General features: G+C 33.2%; 1 protein-coding gene across 1 annotated transcript; it reads right to left on the bottom strand.

Annotated features, from left to right (window-relative positions):
• Nucleotides 1-6,059: 6,059 nt before the first annotated feature.
• On the bottom strand, nucleotides 6,060-13,838 carry mRpS7 (mitochondrial ribosomal protein S7). The gene is made up of 5 exons (XM_085950036.1): nucleotides 13,692-13,838; nucleotides 13,301-13,489; nucleotides 8,874-9,108; nucleotides 6,458-6,666; nucleotides 6,060-6,239 (listed from the first exon to the last, which is right to left on the bottom strand). Exons 1-5 carry the CDS (start codon nucleotides 13,751-13,753, stop codon nucleotides 6,230-6,232), a joined length of 705 nt encoding a protein of 234 aa, XP_085806162.1. The 5' UTR covers nucleotides 13,754-13,838; the 3' UTR covers nucleotides 6,060-6,229.
• Between the last annotated feature and the right edge of the window lie 1,746 nt (nucleotides 13,839-15,584).

Genomic DNA, 15,584 nt, shown 5'->3' with positions numbered 1-15,584 from the left:
ATTTTAAAGGAATACTTGATCATACGCGAATGGACGGCAAAACTTTTTGAATAGGTACCTACCTACCTATCTATTATTTTTACCGTAAAAAATATTTAGATACCTTACATAATTAAATGAGATATTATACATTCTCTACACTGCTCTTGTAGTTTTCACTCATTATTTGAAATCATATGAATCACTATAACAATTCCTCAATATTTTCTCCATCAACATTTTCAAAGCCATATAAATTTGTCATTAGCTCACATATTTCAAATAGGTATCATTTCATGATTTCACTTGTCTCAGGCTCGATAGAATTGAAAAAATCATTTTCCACATTTGGTAGAATTTTTCTCCACGACAGAACAAGTTTAGTACCTAGTGTTATTGATTTTATTTTGTACCAAGATTGAGTTACTCCCATGTATCGCATCCAGTATTGTGATATTCTAATCAAATCGTCATTTTCCTTACAAAGGCTTTTAGGAAGGCCATGTTACATTAGAGGGTAAAAATTTTGCAACCATACAGCTGTTGCTCGTTTTCAATATGCTTTCATTTGGATAAGGACCATTATCTAAGAACAGCACGGCTTTCTGTGGCAACCCCTTACTTTTCCTCTCACTTCTGGAACCCATTTAGTTTTAAACCAATCTTCAAAGATCTTTCTATCTCTCCTTGCTCACAAACATGAAAGCGAGCAATTAAAAAAAAAAAAATCATGCATGGATAATCCGCAAACCAGATAATCAGGACATGGATAATCGGAAGTTTATTATATTATACCCAACTTTGACATCAAATTTCTCATCTTGGGTTATCATAGAGGTTTTCAAACTTTCTTGGTCCAGAGCGCCATTAGTGTGTAAAATTTTGGCGCACCAATTTATTCACAAAGCTACGTTACTTTGAAATGTTTACTAAATTTTAATGTGACAGTATCACAATTCATAAAGTAGAATCTCTGCTATTTGAATCGTATAAGTAGCATCAATGCAAAAAAAAACCAGTTCCATATTATTACCTAGATATCCAAAATATTAATTATTCGAAGAAGTTAACAATCGCGCAGATCAAATCTGAATTAGATGAAGTTCATGGGGACTTTCAAAAAAGAGTTTAAACGTGGATGCACTAGCATTGAAGAGGATTCACACTTCAGATGCCCAATTGACGTTACTGAGGAGGAAATCCATGATCTTTTAATGGGAGACTGTCAAGTGCATGTGCGCTAGAATGTTGAGACTGCGGGCATCTCAAATTAACAGTTGTATACACAAAACAGTTTAATAAGATAGACATGTAAAATCAGTCGCCATAGACCAAGATTTTGAAGCCGAATTTTGTTTATGACTTAAAGGCGGTCATGCTATAAATGCTTGAAATACAAATCCCCGGAATGTCCTAAAATATTACCTACCAATATTGAAAGCATGTTTCGATTAATGCCATATTTTTCCAAACGAGAATTAAACCTTGTTACCACCACAAGAAGATGGTACTGCACTTCCCATTATTTATGTGTTCACTGGTGTCAATATCTTTTACAAAAAATAGCTTTTTGCGTGATTGTTGACTGTAAACTAAAAAGCACTAGAATAGACATATAATTTTTGCCAATATTTAAAAGCAATCCATAAGACTTTTTGCATGGTGACTGTTGACAAATCTTAGATTCATCACTACACACCAAAGTCCAAACAGCAGTCAAAACAATGGGCAAGAACCGGTGAAAATTAATCAAAGAAGGCAAAGACCGTTTTGTCGGAAAATGAGGCTACTGTTTTGAAGGGTTCACAAGGAACCATTATGATTGGAAAAGGGCAAGAAAATAACAGGGCTTATCATTAATTATTATGTGGTGTTATTGGATCGTTTGAAAGATGAGTTGAAAGTAAAATAGCTAAGATCGGAGCACAAAAAAATTCTCGTCCATCAAGCTGCTTCCCATTTTACAAAACAATGTCATCCAATCGCAAAATGTGATGAAAATGAATGAAACCCCAATTTAATGTTTTTGAAGGGACTGACGAAAAAACAACAAATAAATAGCAGGAAAATGTAAAAAGGTGATGTCTCTAGGTAAAGTTGTTATCGAAAAATAGCTAGAAAAGTTTATTAATCGGTAAATATATATTCAAAAGTAATGAGAAAAATAAAATAAAAAATTAAGATGTATCGTGGAGTTCTATATACCAAAAATACGTGTCAAATTCGGTACATTTCTATCGGGTGGTAAGAATGAATGACATAAGATTTATTATCAAAATTACAATAAAAATGTACGTAAATCTATTACCTAGGGAAACGCTAAACGTTAATTGGAATTTATTATATCCTTATATCTGTTTTTTCAAATTTAAAAAACATCGATTTAGAGGTTAGAAAGCATGCAATTAAAATCGAAACATCTCGGTTCAGACTTAATTTATCGCAAAAAACGCTTAGCGTTTCTATTAAAAATATTATTTAATAATTTTTAGGCTAGTTATTTAAATTTAATCTTGTATTTTTGTATATTAACGAATCGATTGTAAATAAAATGAATATTTGACAAGACTTCATCGACATATGCTGCTAACGCGGAAATAAATCGAAATATTTTTGAAACAGTACTTGCATAGATTAAAAATTACATACACACACACATACATTGAAAATAAAGGTTCGCCAGGTACGAAGACAAAAACTGTGTTAATTCTGCTGTCAATAATTTTTGTTTGCGATATTGGAGCATATGTCAATGGACTACATATATCAACCTCCACTTTCTGAAATAGTGTTGTGTAATTATTTCAGATATTTATTACTGTTTTGACGTACCTACCTTTTATAAAGCGATTTTAAAATAAATATAGTTTCATAATAATATAAAGAAAGCATACGAGCGAAAATGCCTAAGATACTTCTGACACACATCGAATTTAATCTTTGTCTAGTAACTGTACAATTTATCCATATTTATGTTAAGTGTTTAAAATGTTATAGGTAAAAAAAAAATCGTCTATTCACGTGGTAGTCGCGAAAATTATGAACAATATACAATGTTAAAAATAATAAGAATTGTTAAAATTTCTAGTCACAATATTATTCAAAGACAAATTAACCCGATCAAAACAGCCTCGACAAACTTCCACTTCACTAACTTTTGTTCTATATGTTTATCCTGGATACAGCGGCAAACACATTTTTAAAATAGCCGATATACTGGATTATTTGTTAGTTTGGGTAAGTTTAAGTTAGATTAGGTAATCCTAACAAATAATCCAGTATATAGGCTATTTTCAAAATGTCTTTGCCGCTGTATCCAGGATAACCGACTTGTACCCTAACTTTAATTACATACATACTATTGTACTATATTTGGGCCATCAAACGTTCATTCCTGTCTACGGCCTTAAAATTATTATCTACGTGCCTATATAACTGTATGCCGTCCTGTCAAAAAGTGGAGGTTGATAATTTAGTATGTAGAAAATAGAAGTTATTATTAGTCTCCATAAAATATAGGGTAAACAATTCAGTGAATGAACACATAAGAGGTGAATTTGAAAATAAATTAAATTAAAAACGATTAAATGAACTAAGAAAATTATAACAATAGGTAGGTACAATAAATTGTGTATAACCGTGGTATTACTAATTTTATGCCGTGATGCTTTGATAGTTGAACTTTTCATAATATTTGGATCACTATTTAGTTGCTCATTTATCTGCTACATCATAAAGTCGTAAATATTGTTTTTTTATGAAGCAATCATAAATACAAAAAATTAAGATCTACTTTTCAATCATAGTAGATACCTAGGAATATGGTATAGGTGTTGATAATTTTTAATTATTTATTCGAGATCTTCAGGGAATTACAAAAGTCCACACCTAGAAACCACTGGGCCAATAAGGTTTCTTTTTATATCTCCAAATCCATTTCACTTACACATTTATAGGTAAAATAAATAAAACTATCTTTTATTTTATCTTGCACTGTTCTTTAAAATCGACATTAGATTTTTTCAAAGAAATAACGTTCTGTCTTTTTCTTAGAATATTATGTAATCAGTGGTGCACTTACTTCAAATTCTAAATTTTTTTCTTACGTTTTACAATTTTTTTTTTAATTTGTCACTTATTTTGTCCTTGGGTTTGCTTATCAAGATTTGTTCGCATGTTTATTTACGTTTTTTCTTACCTCCAACTTCTTTTTTATTCAATTCGTTGCGTGTCTTACTTTATTCTTATCTCAGATATAGTTAGTTAGTTAATACAAACCGTCCACTCTGTGGAGGCCCATATGAACCCATTAGGATCGGACATGGTTGAAACGAAATGAATTGGGATGTCTATATAATATCGACATTGTCATAATTATAACTACAGTCGAACTCGGTTATTACAATCTCGGACATAGCGAGATCTCGGATGTAATGAGGAAACAGTCGTTGACATTTGGTATATGATTTTCTCCGTACATTTTTATTCACTGTTATAACGAGATACTTATCGGATATACCGAGCTAAAATACTGGTAATGTGTTGATCGTTTAAAGACATTTCGACCCTAAGCAATAAAATCCGATCGGACAGGATGCCGCCGGGGACAGATTACGTTTATAACACTAGTTAAGTGTCTAATTGTTGTTTTCGCCGACAATAAAAATACCTATTCTCTGATATAACGAGTACCGCTTATAACGAGCACATTCAGCCGGTCCAACCTTCCTAGTAATAACTAAGTACAACTGTATATTCCTTATTTTGTTTAATAATAATTCGAATGGCATTTGTTTTGCTATTCATTTCATATCATTCTTTTATTCCACCTCTAGTAGAAATTCGATGTAATTGTCAATTGTACAAGATTAAACTCAATCTTATAAACATTTGTACTTAAATGTTCATTTACTACTATAAATGAATTTTACTGTAGAAAAATATTTATATTAATTCGTATTGACAACGTAAAAAAATCTGGTTCATTGACTGGACAGGATACCCTTGTATTGCCACTGTAAAAAAACTACGGTAAACAAAATGTAAAAATCATAAACACTTTAAATCAAATCAAATAGACATGTAATGTTTATATAATATTTTATGGGGAAAATATTAATTGTAAATATTTTTACATAGGTAAGTAAATATATAATAAATTTAAATGCATTTTTATCAAGCTTATGATTTTTAATATGTGGCGACACACAATATTTTATTTTATTGCCATCTGGTTGCGATCGACGAAAGTTTTTAGTAACACATTTTTAGAAATTCATGGTAGATGCCTATAGATGCCTTTAGATGGCGTTGAAGTCACATTTGATCGTAAATTGAGGCAAAGAATTCGCCTTAAAAAATTATTGAAATTGGTTTGGTGAATATTTTTGTCTTGTTAGGTAAGTAGGTATTGAATTTATTTAGTCTACATATACAGCACACACGCTCATAATATATCCACAGTGGATTAGTTGATATAGTGCCCATCTCTGAACTAGTTAGTGGGTTCAATCATGCGGCTAGAAAAAAAATGCATTTTTTTTAATGGTTTCGTCATTCCACAGAATATTTTGAATGATCACTATCTCTATAAATTCAATGATGGATAGTGCCAACTCTAATGTATTAGTATTTTGAATTATTATGCTATTTTTTCTTTAAAATTACTTGCGATATTGCATCCATAGATAATATTTTGAACAGAACCTAACCTGCAGACCATAAATAATAGATAATAATTTAATAGAAAATTCAGAGAAAACCACGAAAATGCGATTTTTAAAGTCGAAAATGTGTAGGCATGTGGAAAATGATAAAAAAACATTCATTGAGTCATGCGGGTGTCGATGAAGCGTGGTACGCTTGAGATGACCTGTTCGTTGTTCTGGTGATTTTGCCAGATTTTGCTAACTGACAATGTTTGTTTAAAGGTTCAAAATGTGCTACAGGATGGGAGCATCACTCTGATAATACTTTAAATACCAATAAAAATGGCATTACACACTTTTTCCCGTAGCGGTAGCTTACTGTGACATCACATGACATGATCATAATATATTTGAACCTTAAATAACAACAAATTGGATGTACAAATTTCATTTTACTAGTTTTCTATAATAACATAAACTTATTTAAGATTAATTTCATAAAATAACACTTAAACCACCACATTGTAGTGATGTAAATGAATTGTCCCACAGACAGAATGACAATACATAATTACAGGCGTGATTTCATCAGACTAGTGTGATTAATTCCATCTGTAAAAAAAATATGTATGTTAAAATATACCAACATAAATACGAATCATGAATACAAACAGATTTTTAAAATATGCTTACTTAATAAAACGAAATAAAAAAAATATCTATGTTCATGAAAATTATAGCCACAAATTATTATGTATAAACTAAATAGTCATGTGAACAAGTATGTAACGATGAATAGACAGATAAAGATTACAGCAATTGTGTCTCACCTATAATGCGCATAGGCCCTATTGGCCTCGCATTGCTTATGTAATTCTTGCTTCCGTTTGACAACACGCCCCCGGTTTTGAGCTCCATCTATTATCTCTCGAGCCAACTTGTCAGGGAAATGTAAAGTTCCTTCTTTTTCACGGCAAGTCTGCACCATCCACCTCATTGCAAAAAATTTCGAACGTTTATTTGATATCGCGACGGGTACCTAAAATTTAAAGAAACTGTTAGGCTTTTTTAAAAAAAAAAAAGAAAAAGGTGCCGGAACTCACTTCTTGCCAAACAATTTACCTACTGTAAAACGTCATATATTTGAATAAAAGTATATAGTGATTTCCATGGTACCCACATCCTGAAGCGGCCCCCCTACCTATCACTAGTGGCGGCCAGTGGTCTTTAAAATTGCATTTTCTGGTAGTGCACAATGGTTTTACCTTCTATAAAGAGAAGATATTCTTCTTTCACCCTGTAACGACCCAGCATTAGAGCATAGGGCAAGCACAAATTTGCGCAACCTCCCTCGGTCCATCGCCAACTCTTGCGCCTCCCGCCATGTCAGACCTGCAGCACGTAGGTCGCTTTTGTGGCACCGGTGCAGGGTGAGGGAGGGCCGGCCATGGCGACGGAACTCTTGAGGCTGTGCCACAAGGGTGCGAAGTGTCACACTCTTTGGCGGCATCCGGACACGTGTCCTAGCCATGTAAGGTCGTAAAGCGTCTTTTCATGATTACCTCAATCACCGAAGGCTGCCGTGTTCTCTTACCGACTTCTCAGAAGGTAAATTAAATGTCTTTGTTTATTTATACTATTTCTCAAAAAAGTGTTTGAACAGCTAGAATGATTTAATATCAATAAAGAAATATAAATGTCACAGTTTATGGCTTTACGCTCCAAGCGAACAATGCTTCAGCCAAATAAATAACCGCTGTGTTTTTTTATTATTTTGAATGTATTTGAGTGGTTTAGAAATAAACACGGCAGTTTGTATGTTCGTAAAATTTTGGCGATTCATTAACTATGTTAACTGTAAAATTGTTAAAAATTAACTCGCCAACATTGTTATAAAACAGAAACTGGCATTTTTGTTTCTAGAGTCCTTCGTTTCGTGCGCCGATCTAAAAGTGTGTAAAAAGTTCTACACAAAACGCCATTACAGGAACATTCGACCACGGTTTAAGTAGTATACAATGACCTCATTGTAATCCTGTGCAAACTGAAAATCTATTTGGATCGTAATCGCTTTGCGCTCATGAACGGAGTATTGTTCATAATACTGCTACATGTTCTACTTCGCGAAGTGAGTGATACACGTATGAATAACAATGAAAAGTTGAGCGATGTCTTCAAAGATGCAGGCAGTGCGTAGCACTTGCAGGCTATAAGAGGACCCGCCGCTGCCTACCACTAAGGTTAAAGGCAGTGTGATGCTCTATAGTAGCATTTTTCAAATGGTGTTCGAGGTAATATTAAAGGTATTCAGTGTATCAACAAACATTAACCAAAAAATGCAATTACACAACCACCTATTTTAATATGTTAATATGCCCGAAGGAAATTAGCGCGAAATCAGTTTTTTTATAATTAGAGCAAATTTGTGATGTGCGTTATTTCAATTATCTGGTAGATCCCCCAGGCTAAAGCCCTGTCAGACCCCCCTTTGTGGGGGCCATGGTGATTTGGAGATGATTCTGAGATGATTCAGGAAAATTAACTTGTAATATGTAATCGCGATCAATGTTTCATCTAATTGCTTTTGAAACATTAATAATACCGTGAAAATGGTGCCGGAACGCTGTTCCACCGCGTTACATTACAAAAAAAGCCCTGCTGTTAGGTATAAATAATATTACCAATCTAAAACGTGAATCACACCTTATTGCGCAATCGATTTGGGAGATGGCAATTAATTAACATTCCTAAATCCTTTAACGTTTCCTAATCACATATAGCGCAGTTTTTATCTGAACCTTATGAAATTGATGACACTCTTCGAGCGAATGCTCCTAATAAATATTACATTCGTAACTTTATAATTGTTGTGTGATGTTATCAACTAGTGCAGGGTTGGCAAATCTATGGCATGTGTGCAGTGGCACGTTTAGTGAAGTAGAGGCCCGGCGGAATGACTAATTATCAGACCTACTACAATAAAAAATGTAAAAAAAGTAAAATCTTTAATATAAGTATATTTTGTATACTTCCATCACACAGCACAAACCGTCACGTCCTAATGGAGTGAACATGAACCGTCAGTTTTGCAAAAAACTCGTGTAGATCATGCATTCATCAGACAGCAGAATTTGGATCCCTGGCTATGAGACATCTCATACTGAATTTTTGGCAAGCACTTTATGCATTGTTTCTATTGAATCAGAACTCACTGCATCTCGCTAACAGAATGTGAATTATTATCACCTGATATTTGACGCCACCTCTTCGGACAGGGGTAAGTTGCAGCAGGGGTTGACTGTTCTGGACAGCTCTATGAAACAGAACTTTGGGGTCCAATTCAATCTTTTTCTTTTCTTCGATATCCGTTGTTGAATGATATTTCTGTATTTGAATGCGTTTAACATTCTCATATGTCTTTTCCATGAGTTCTCTAGCTAATTTTTTCTTTCCCATTTTCATTATGTAGTTTACCATTTTTCTGGAAAAACATTTTTTTTGGAATTAAATAATAAAATTGTTGTTTTACAGTGAGTTTCATTTTTACAGTAAGTCTACGTCTTACTGGGTCAAATCCTTAGTTTGAAGGATATATAATTAATTTACAACTTTCATAATTCATGTATATAAACCTGTCTATGGTATGCCTATGCACTAAATCTGTGCAAAGAATAAGGTAGGTAAATTTTTGACAAGATTTATCACGATTAGGCATTTTCATTTTCACGGTATGTATATGTTACACCGAATGTGCGAAATCGACTATTACATGAAATGGGCTAAATTTTGGCTAATTCATGTAATAGTCAAGCCTGTTGCCTTATTCATGAATAAGGTAAATTTTCTACCGAGTACATGAAGTCGCCAGGGCATGGAATTCTTAAACTGTCAACATGACAGCAGAAAAAGTAAATTTAATACGGATGATTTTATTAGTTATAATTGGACATAATATAATATTATTAGGTTAGGTTGGGTTAGGTTAGGTTAGGTTAGGTTAGATTAGGTTTTGAAATTCTGAATTATTCAACTGAATGTCCATTTTGAGGTTAGCTAACAAGTGTCAACAATACAATCGACCATTGCATGTACGATACCCAAGCACGAATCAAATCGCGAAAATACCTTTAAATAAAATTCATCCGTTATCATATTATAGTTCTAGTTTTTTTGCGCATAGTAAATGGACATGAACGTCATTTTAGTTATTGATTGGTATATTTTTATATTATAATCAATGACATTTGACACAAATTTGGTTAGTTGCAAAAAATACCACCGGAGCGCGACCACCTATTTCGACCATAGACAATATACGTATATTTTGACCAATCCACGAGCATTTCACACATTTAGTTTAGTTGCAAAAAATACCACCGTAGCGCTAGTATCTAATTTGTCCAAGACATGAAGTAGGCAGAAAAATTACTGCCGATTTCACGCACTCTCCAGATATTTTGTCTAATTCATGAATAAGACAACGGGCTTGCATTTTTCATGATTTAGGCAAAATTTTGCCCATTTCATGTAATATTCAATTTCGCACATTCGGCGTAACATATACAACCATAAAACTGACAGTACTACAGTACGATACAGAGTGATGTGATTTAAAGTTTATCTTGATCTGAAAACATAATTTAAATTATGAGTATTTTCCTCATAGTAATAATATAAAGAGAGTGGGTATTGTTCAGTAAAATGAAGCCGCGTTTCTTGGGTATAACGCACAGTAAAACCTCGATTTTATTATTTTTAACTAAACTATGAAACGTTATAATACAATCATGTTGCTTCTCAATACGACTACCAAATTTAAATACAACATAATATTTTCTACTAAATTAACTAAAAACAATTACAACCACTAACTTTATATTTAACACAAAAACAATAATGTTCAGCAACATGTGCTCGCAGTTTTTAAATGACTATAGTCATTCAAATCAATATTTACCAGAGACGTGTACAAAAAATATTTAATTCAGTCGTAGAAATTCTATCTTAGTCCAACGCATATTGCGGAGATATAAGCGTGCCGAATATTTTCCCACTCGCACTCATGGTTCATTTTTGTTCAAGCTTTGGTAGTTTCTAAATATAATTTATGCATTTATTTATCATTTCAATCGTAAATAATGATGGCACAACGATAGAAGCCAACACCATCTTTAAATACCATCAAACTATCGAATCTTTATTGGTAAGTAATTAATATTCATATACACTAGTATGATGTAAAAATGTCTTTATCATTAAATACCGAAAATCGTGTGACATTATTTGAGGAGCAAACATTCAAAAAATGATTTGTCACACAGATGTTGAGCTGAGATAATCACGAAAAACATATTGTATAATAACCTAGCCTATGTACTCAAAGTATTTTGTATAATCTAAAACTCGCGGAAGTGGTTAATTTTTTCATTTGAAATTTGGACAAAACACGATTTGCATGAAACTTGTGGACAAAACACTATTTGAATGAAAATCAAGGCATTTCATTTATATCATATATTATTTTAATAAAATTTATTAGGGAGCATATTGTATAATATTATGTACAGATTGTTAAATAGTAAAAGGTTCTGGCTCCACACAGTCACAAATGACCTCCTGCTCTTCTATATTGGCCGATGGTTCATCAAAAAGTATTTTTTTGTACCATTCTAGTCCTATCTCCAAGATTCTTCCAGTCGCAAAACATTACTTTTACATCATTTTTCTTCTCTTGTGATATGAAATGTGATAAGGGCAACGTGTCTGGTTGCACTCGTTGCAAATGTGAATAAGATATACCTTTCTTCACCAAGTAACCGTATTCTTACGGGCTATCGCTAATATAATGAAAATTCGTATTTCCTTCGACCAGTACACGTTTTTGGCCACATGGTGTTATTTCTACTTTTAGTGATAATCGTTTTAAATCACTAATGGTTGGGAAGTCTTTATATAGTTTATTCAGGGACTTAGTAACCACTATGTTCCAGTCTTCACCCAGCACATTTTCTGGGCCGATCCGTTTATACACTTCTTGGTATTCCTCCGGTGTCAAACGAGTTTGCTTTTTTCTTAGCATTAGTGTAATGCAACCATCACAAAACAGTCGAAGTATTTTTTTTCCCTTGGAAATCCATATTTCTTAAATGGTGCAGCAAAGCTGAAGATATTTCTTGACTACCTTTCCCAGCTTTTTCTTCTGTCCAGGTATAAAAATGTGGTATAGAATATCTTTTTTTTTTGTTTCAGATCGTTTCCCACATGTAGCTAGAGCCAATATTGGCTTGGCTAACTTCGATATGGTCCTCACTATCTTCTTGCATCGTAAATTGTTATAATGAATTAAATTTTATTAACGTCTTGTTGAAAACACAACCTCTTTAAACAATACTGTCACTGAAGTAACAGCTCACAGTTACCGTGCAAAATGTGATTAGTCACATATGCAATATGGAGGCTTCTACGCTGTGATTGGTTAATAGGACAAAACATCGTATGATTGAAATCGAGTGCTGGAGAAATCATGGTTTGCTTGAATGTGTCATTTTTAGGATTGATTTTTTATAGGATAAAACGTTCTTTCAACACTTATTCTGGTTTCTTTTCATAGATTTCAATATGGACTATCAGAATTGAAAATAATCGGCATTTTTCAAAATGTGTGACAAATCACTTTTTGAATGTTTGCTCCTCATTTATGGCAAATCCCTATAGCAGGCATGTCACAATCACATCATAAAATGTACAAAGTATATACATTTAGTTTTAATATAATATGATTTCATGGAGATTTTGAAGAGGAAGTATTATGTTTATTTCTTTAAGTAGCTTACGTGAAAGTCTTTTACAAATAAACTTCGAGGAAGTCCATGTGACTTCGTCGTTTCACTTGATTCGTAATGCATTACTCACGGCCTGCCCAGAGAGTGAAAGAGAAGATTAAATTGAGGCAATTTCCCCTTAGCATCACACAGTAGGCTCTCTGCACAGGACGTGAATAGATTGTCAAGTGCAATGAGTACCCCAAAGGACAGCTAAAACCATCTGTAGCAATCACACCACTGAGCATTACAAGGGTGACACACTTTCATATGTATGTTTTGTTGTCAAAACAAAACAATGGAGCAGAAGCGATAGCATTTCTTCAATCATAACTAGATCAATAGTTTATTATGATTTGTTTAATTGCGACAATGTCTCTTGTAATGTATGAACTGCATTTGTATAAATAGCAAAGACAATCCATAAATTCTCACTCACATCGAGTCCGTCACTCGGCACACTACTCAACTCGAGTCCAGTCTCTCGGTTGTATTAACATCTCGGTACATCGCCAGCGGTGTCGCCAGACCGCTTGCAAGCAGAATGTTCATTTGAGCGTAGGATACCGATATTAAAATATGAATTTCGCCATCCGGCAGACCCGACACAAAGTGAGTGTCATTTTATTTTCTAGATGCTTCGTCCATATTAACGTCATTGGGCCTATCACTGTCAGTTTTGATACTGGATACTAGATCAGAGTCTACTTGAAGTTGGACATGCGTGCCCTGTAAGATGATTTAAGTCGGCAAACATTTAACTACTACCTTCCCAATTACTATTGTAGTATGTAAAGATTATTGAATGGTGAGTAATTATTATGATTCTATCAAGACAAGTACTATTCTTACCCAGTAGTCTCATCATAAAACTGTGAACAGGTTTCGGAGATTTGTGGCGGAATAATTGGGATGCTTCGACGATTTTCGGATTCTCCGCTTTCTATCAACTCCTTTAGTTGACGCTTGTCAAACACCGGTTTTAAATAATTATCTCCAAATACTGACATATTGTTGCTTGGGACAGCGCAGACTGGATTCCTGAAAAGTGAAGTACGATTTGCTCATTTACATAGGTAAGAAATTCGTTCTTGCTACCTACTACTTACTAATTATATGAATGGTATAATAAACAATAAATTGTATGTGGTATTTCGGTACTTGAATTTGAGGTTAATTTAATAATGAGAATAAAACTATGAATACAATGTAAATATAACAAAAAAACATGACACAAACTAACGCTTTCAGAATGTAATTGTGTTGCATTCCCAGCAGACATCTACGTATTATTCTCAAAGCCATCGTGGATTTATTTAAATTTATTTTATTTGTCTTTTGTCAAAACTTTATAAAAGGCCAAAGGCGACCATAAGTCAGACCATAGACTAAGTCAGACTCAGGCACTCAGCACAGTGTTGCCATATTTTCAAAGTGAAATTATAGTACTGAGCCTCCAAAATTATAGTATTTCGGCCAAAATATAGTACGCGTTGAATGACGAATACTTTTCTGCATTTTCCAAAAATTACACGTAAACTAATTAACGTCACCTTTTTTTAGACAAAAATTCAAATGTAAAGTAATTAACGTCTGGTTTTCTTAAACAAAAATTCAAATGTAAGGTGATTAACGTCTCCTTTTTTTAGATAACAATTCAAATAGAAGGTGATTAACGTCTCGTCTTTTAGACAAAAGTTAGGTATTTTAGTTCTCCCGGACAGCTTTAGCGCTATTTTTTTATCTATTTTTCCGAATTTTCAAAATTATAGTATTTTAGGCGTACTTTACCTGTTTTATATCGTACATAGTACGCGGGCAAAAAATATAGTACAAATACTATAATTATAGTACAATACTATAATTTTGATTTCGCAAAAAAAGTAAAATACTACAATTTTACGCAAAATACACCAAAATACTATAATTTTAAAGGATTCAAGACGAAAAATGTTCCTGTACTATATATTTTTCAGAATTACTATAATTTTTACGCCTTTGTACTATAATCAGCATAGAAAAATATGGCAACACTGCTCAGAAGTGAGCAGAGCCTCCAAAATTATAGTATTTAGGGACAAAATATAGTACGCGTTGTCATCTGTTGAAAATGTATAGGTTTTTTGTTTCTCAGAAAAAAAAAACGGATAATTTGAGAAACCCTGAGACTCATTTTTATTTAGGTACCTCTTCCGACCAAAAATGCTTACCAAAGAATTCAAGAAATTTCAACCAAAGTCAAGGGATTTTTTTACGTTTTTCGAGTGCTTAATTTTTTCCAAGTTCTCCAAATCTTCTTATATTGCGAAATTATAGTACTTTGCACCAATTTATCGAGCGGAAATATCGAAATTTCAGTACTTTTTACATAATTTTTCCGACATTCAAAATTATAGTATTTTGGGCGTACTATACCCGTTATATATCGTACATGGTAAGCGGGCCAAAATTATAGTACAAATACTATAATTATTGTACGGTTGGCAACACTAGAGCAGAGAGACAAAACGTCAAAATATTGTAGGTTAGGTCATAGACTACTAGACAATGGTACGTTTACATCTGACACTTATGCCGTTATACTAATTTTATGTGTCTGACATAAAATTCTCGTATACTTCTCGTTGAAATAAAGTTTTTACACTTTATTCTATGACAACATTTGGAATAAATATATGCGGTGTTTACATAATATGGCATTGTAACTTATTCGGACATTTATTTCGTATACTTCTCAAAAACGTTATGTCAGTGATCAGTTCTGTTGTCAATATGGGAATGTCAAAAAAAAAGAAAATAGCAGCGAGTGTTATTATTTTAAGTCTTTTGGCAACAAAAAGGAGGGAAAAACGGTCTAAATGGGTGCGGGAATGGATTCAGCGACGAGAAGAACTAGGTGCTTTCCGTTTTTTTTTTTTTGTTAATTATTGAATTGATTCCGTAGGTAAGTTGTGTAATTTTCGGTTTATATCCAGTATTGTTATATCAAATTTGTTTGCTAGTTCTCGCATCACTTTTCTTTGTTCTGTTTTTATATTCCTTCGTGTTCACATCTCATAATTCTGGTTTTAGGTAATACTGGTCAATTAACTCGAATATATCCGCTTCCAACCACTCTTTTTTAACATTCATGATG

Source organism: Rhyacophila brunnea, unplaced genomic scaffold, assembly GCF_057557595.1.
Source record: "Rhyacophila brunnea isolate RB1 unplaced genomic scaffold, BYU_Rbru_1.0 scaffold_22, whole genome shotgun sequence".
Classification (NCBI taxonomy): Eukaryota; Metazoa; Arthropoda; class Insecta; order Trichoptera; family Rhyacophilidae; genus Rhyacophila; species Rhyacophila brunnea.
This window is presented reverse-complemented; position numbering and strand designations above follow the sequence as displayed.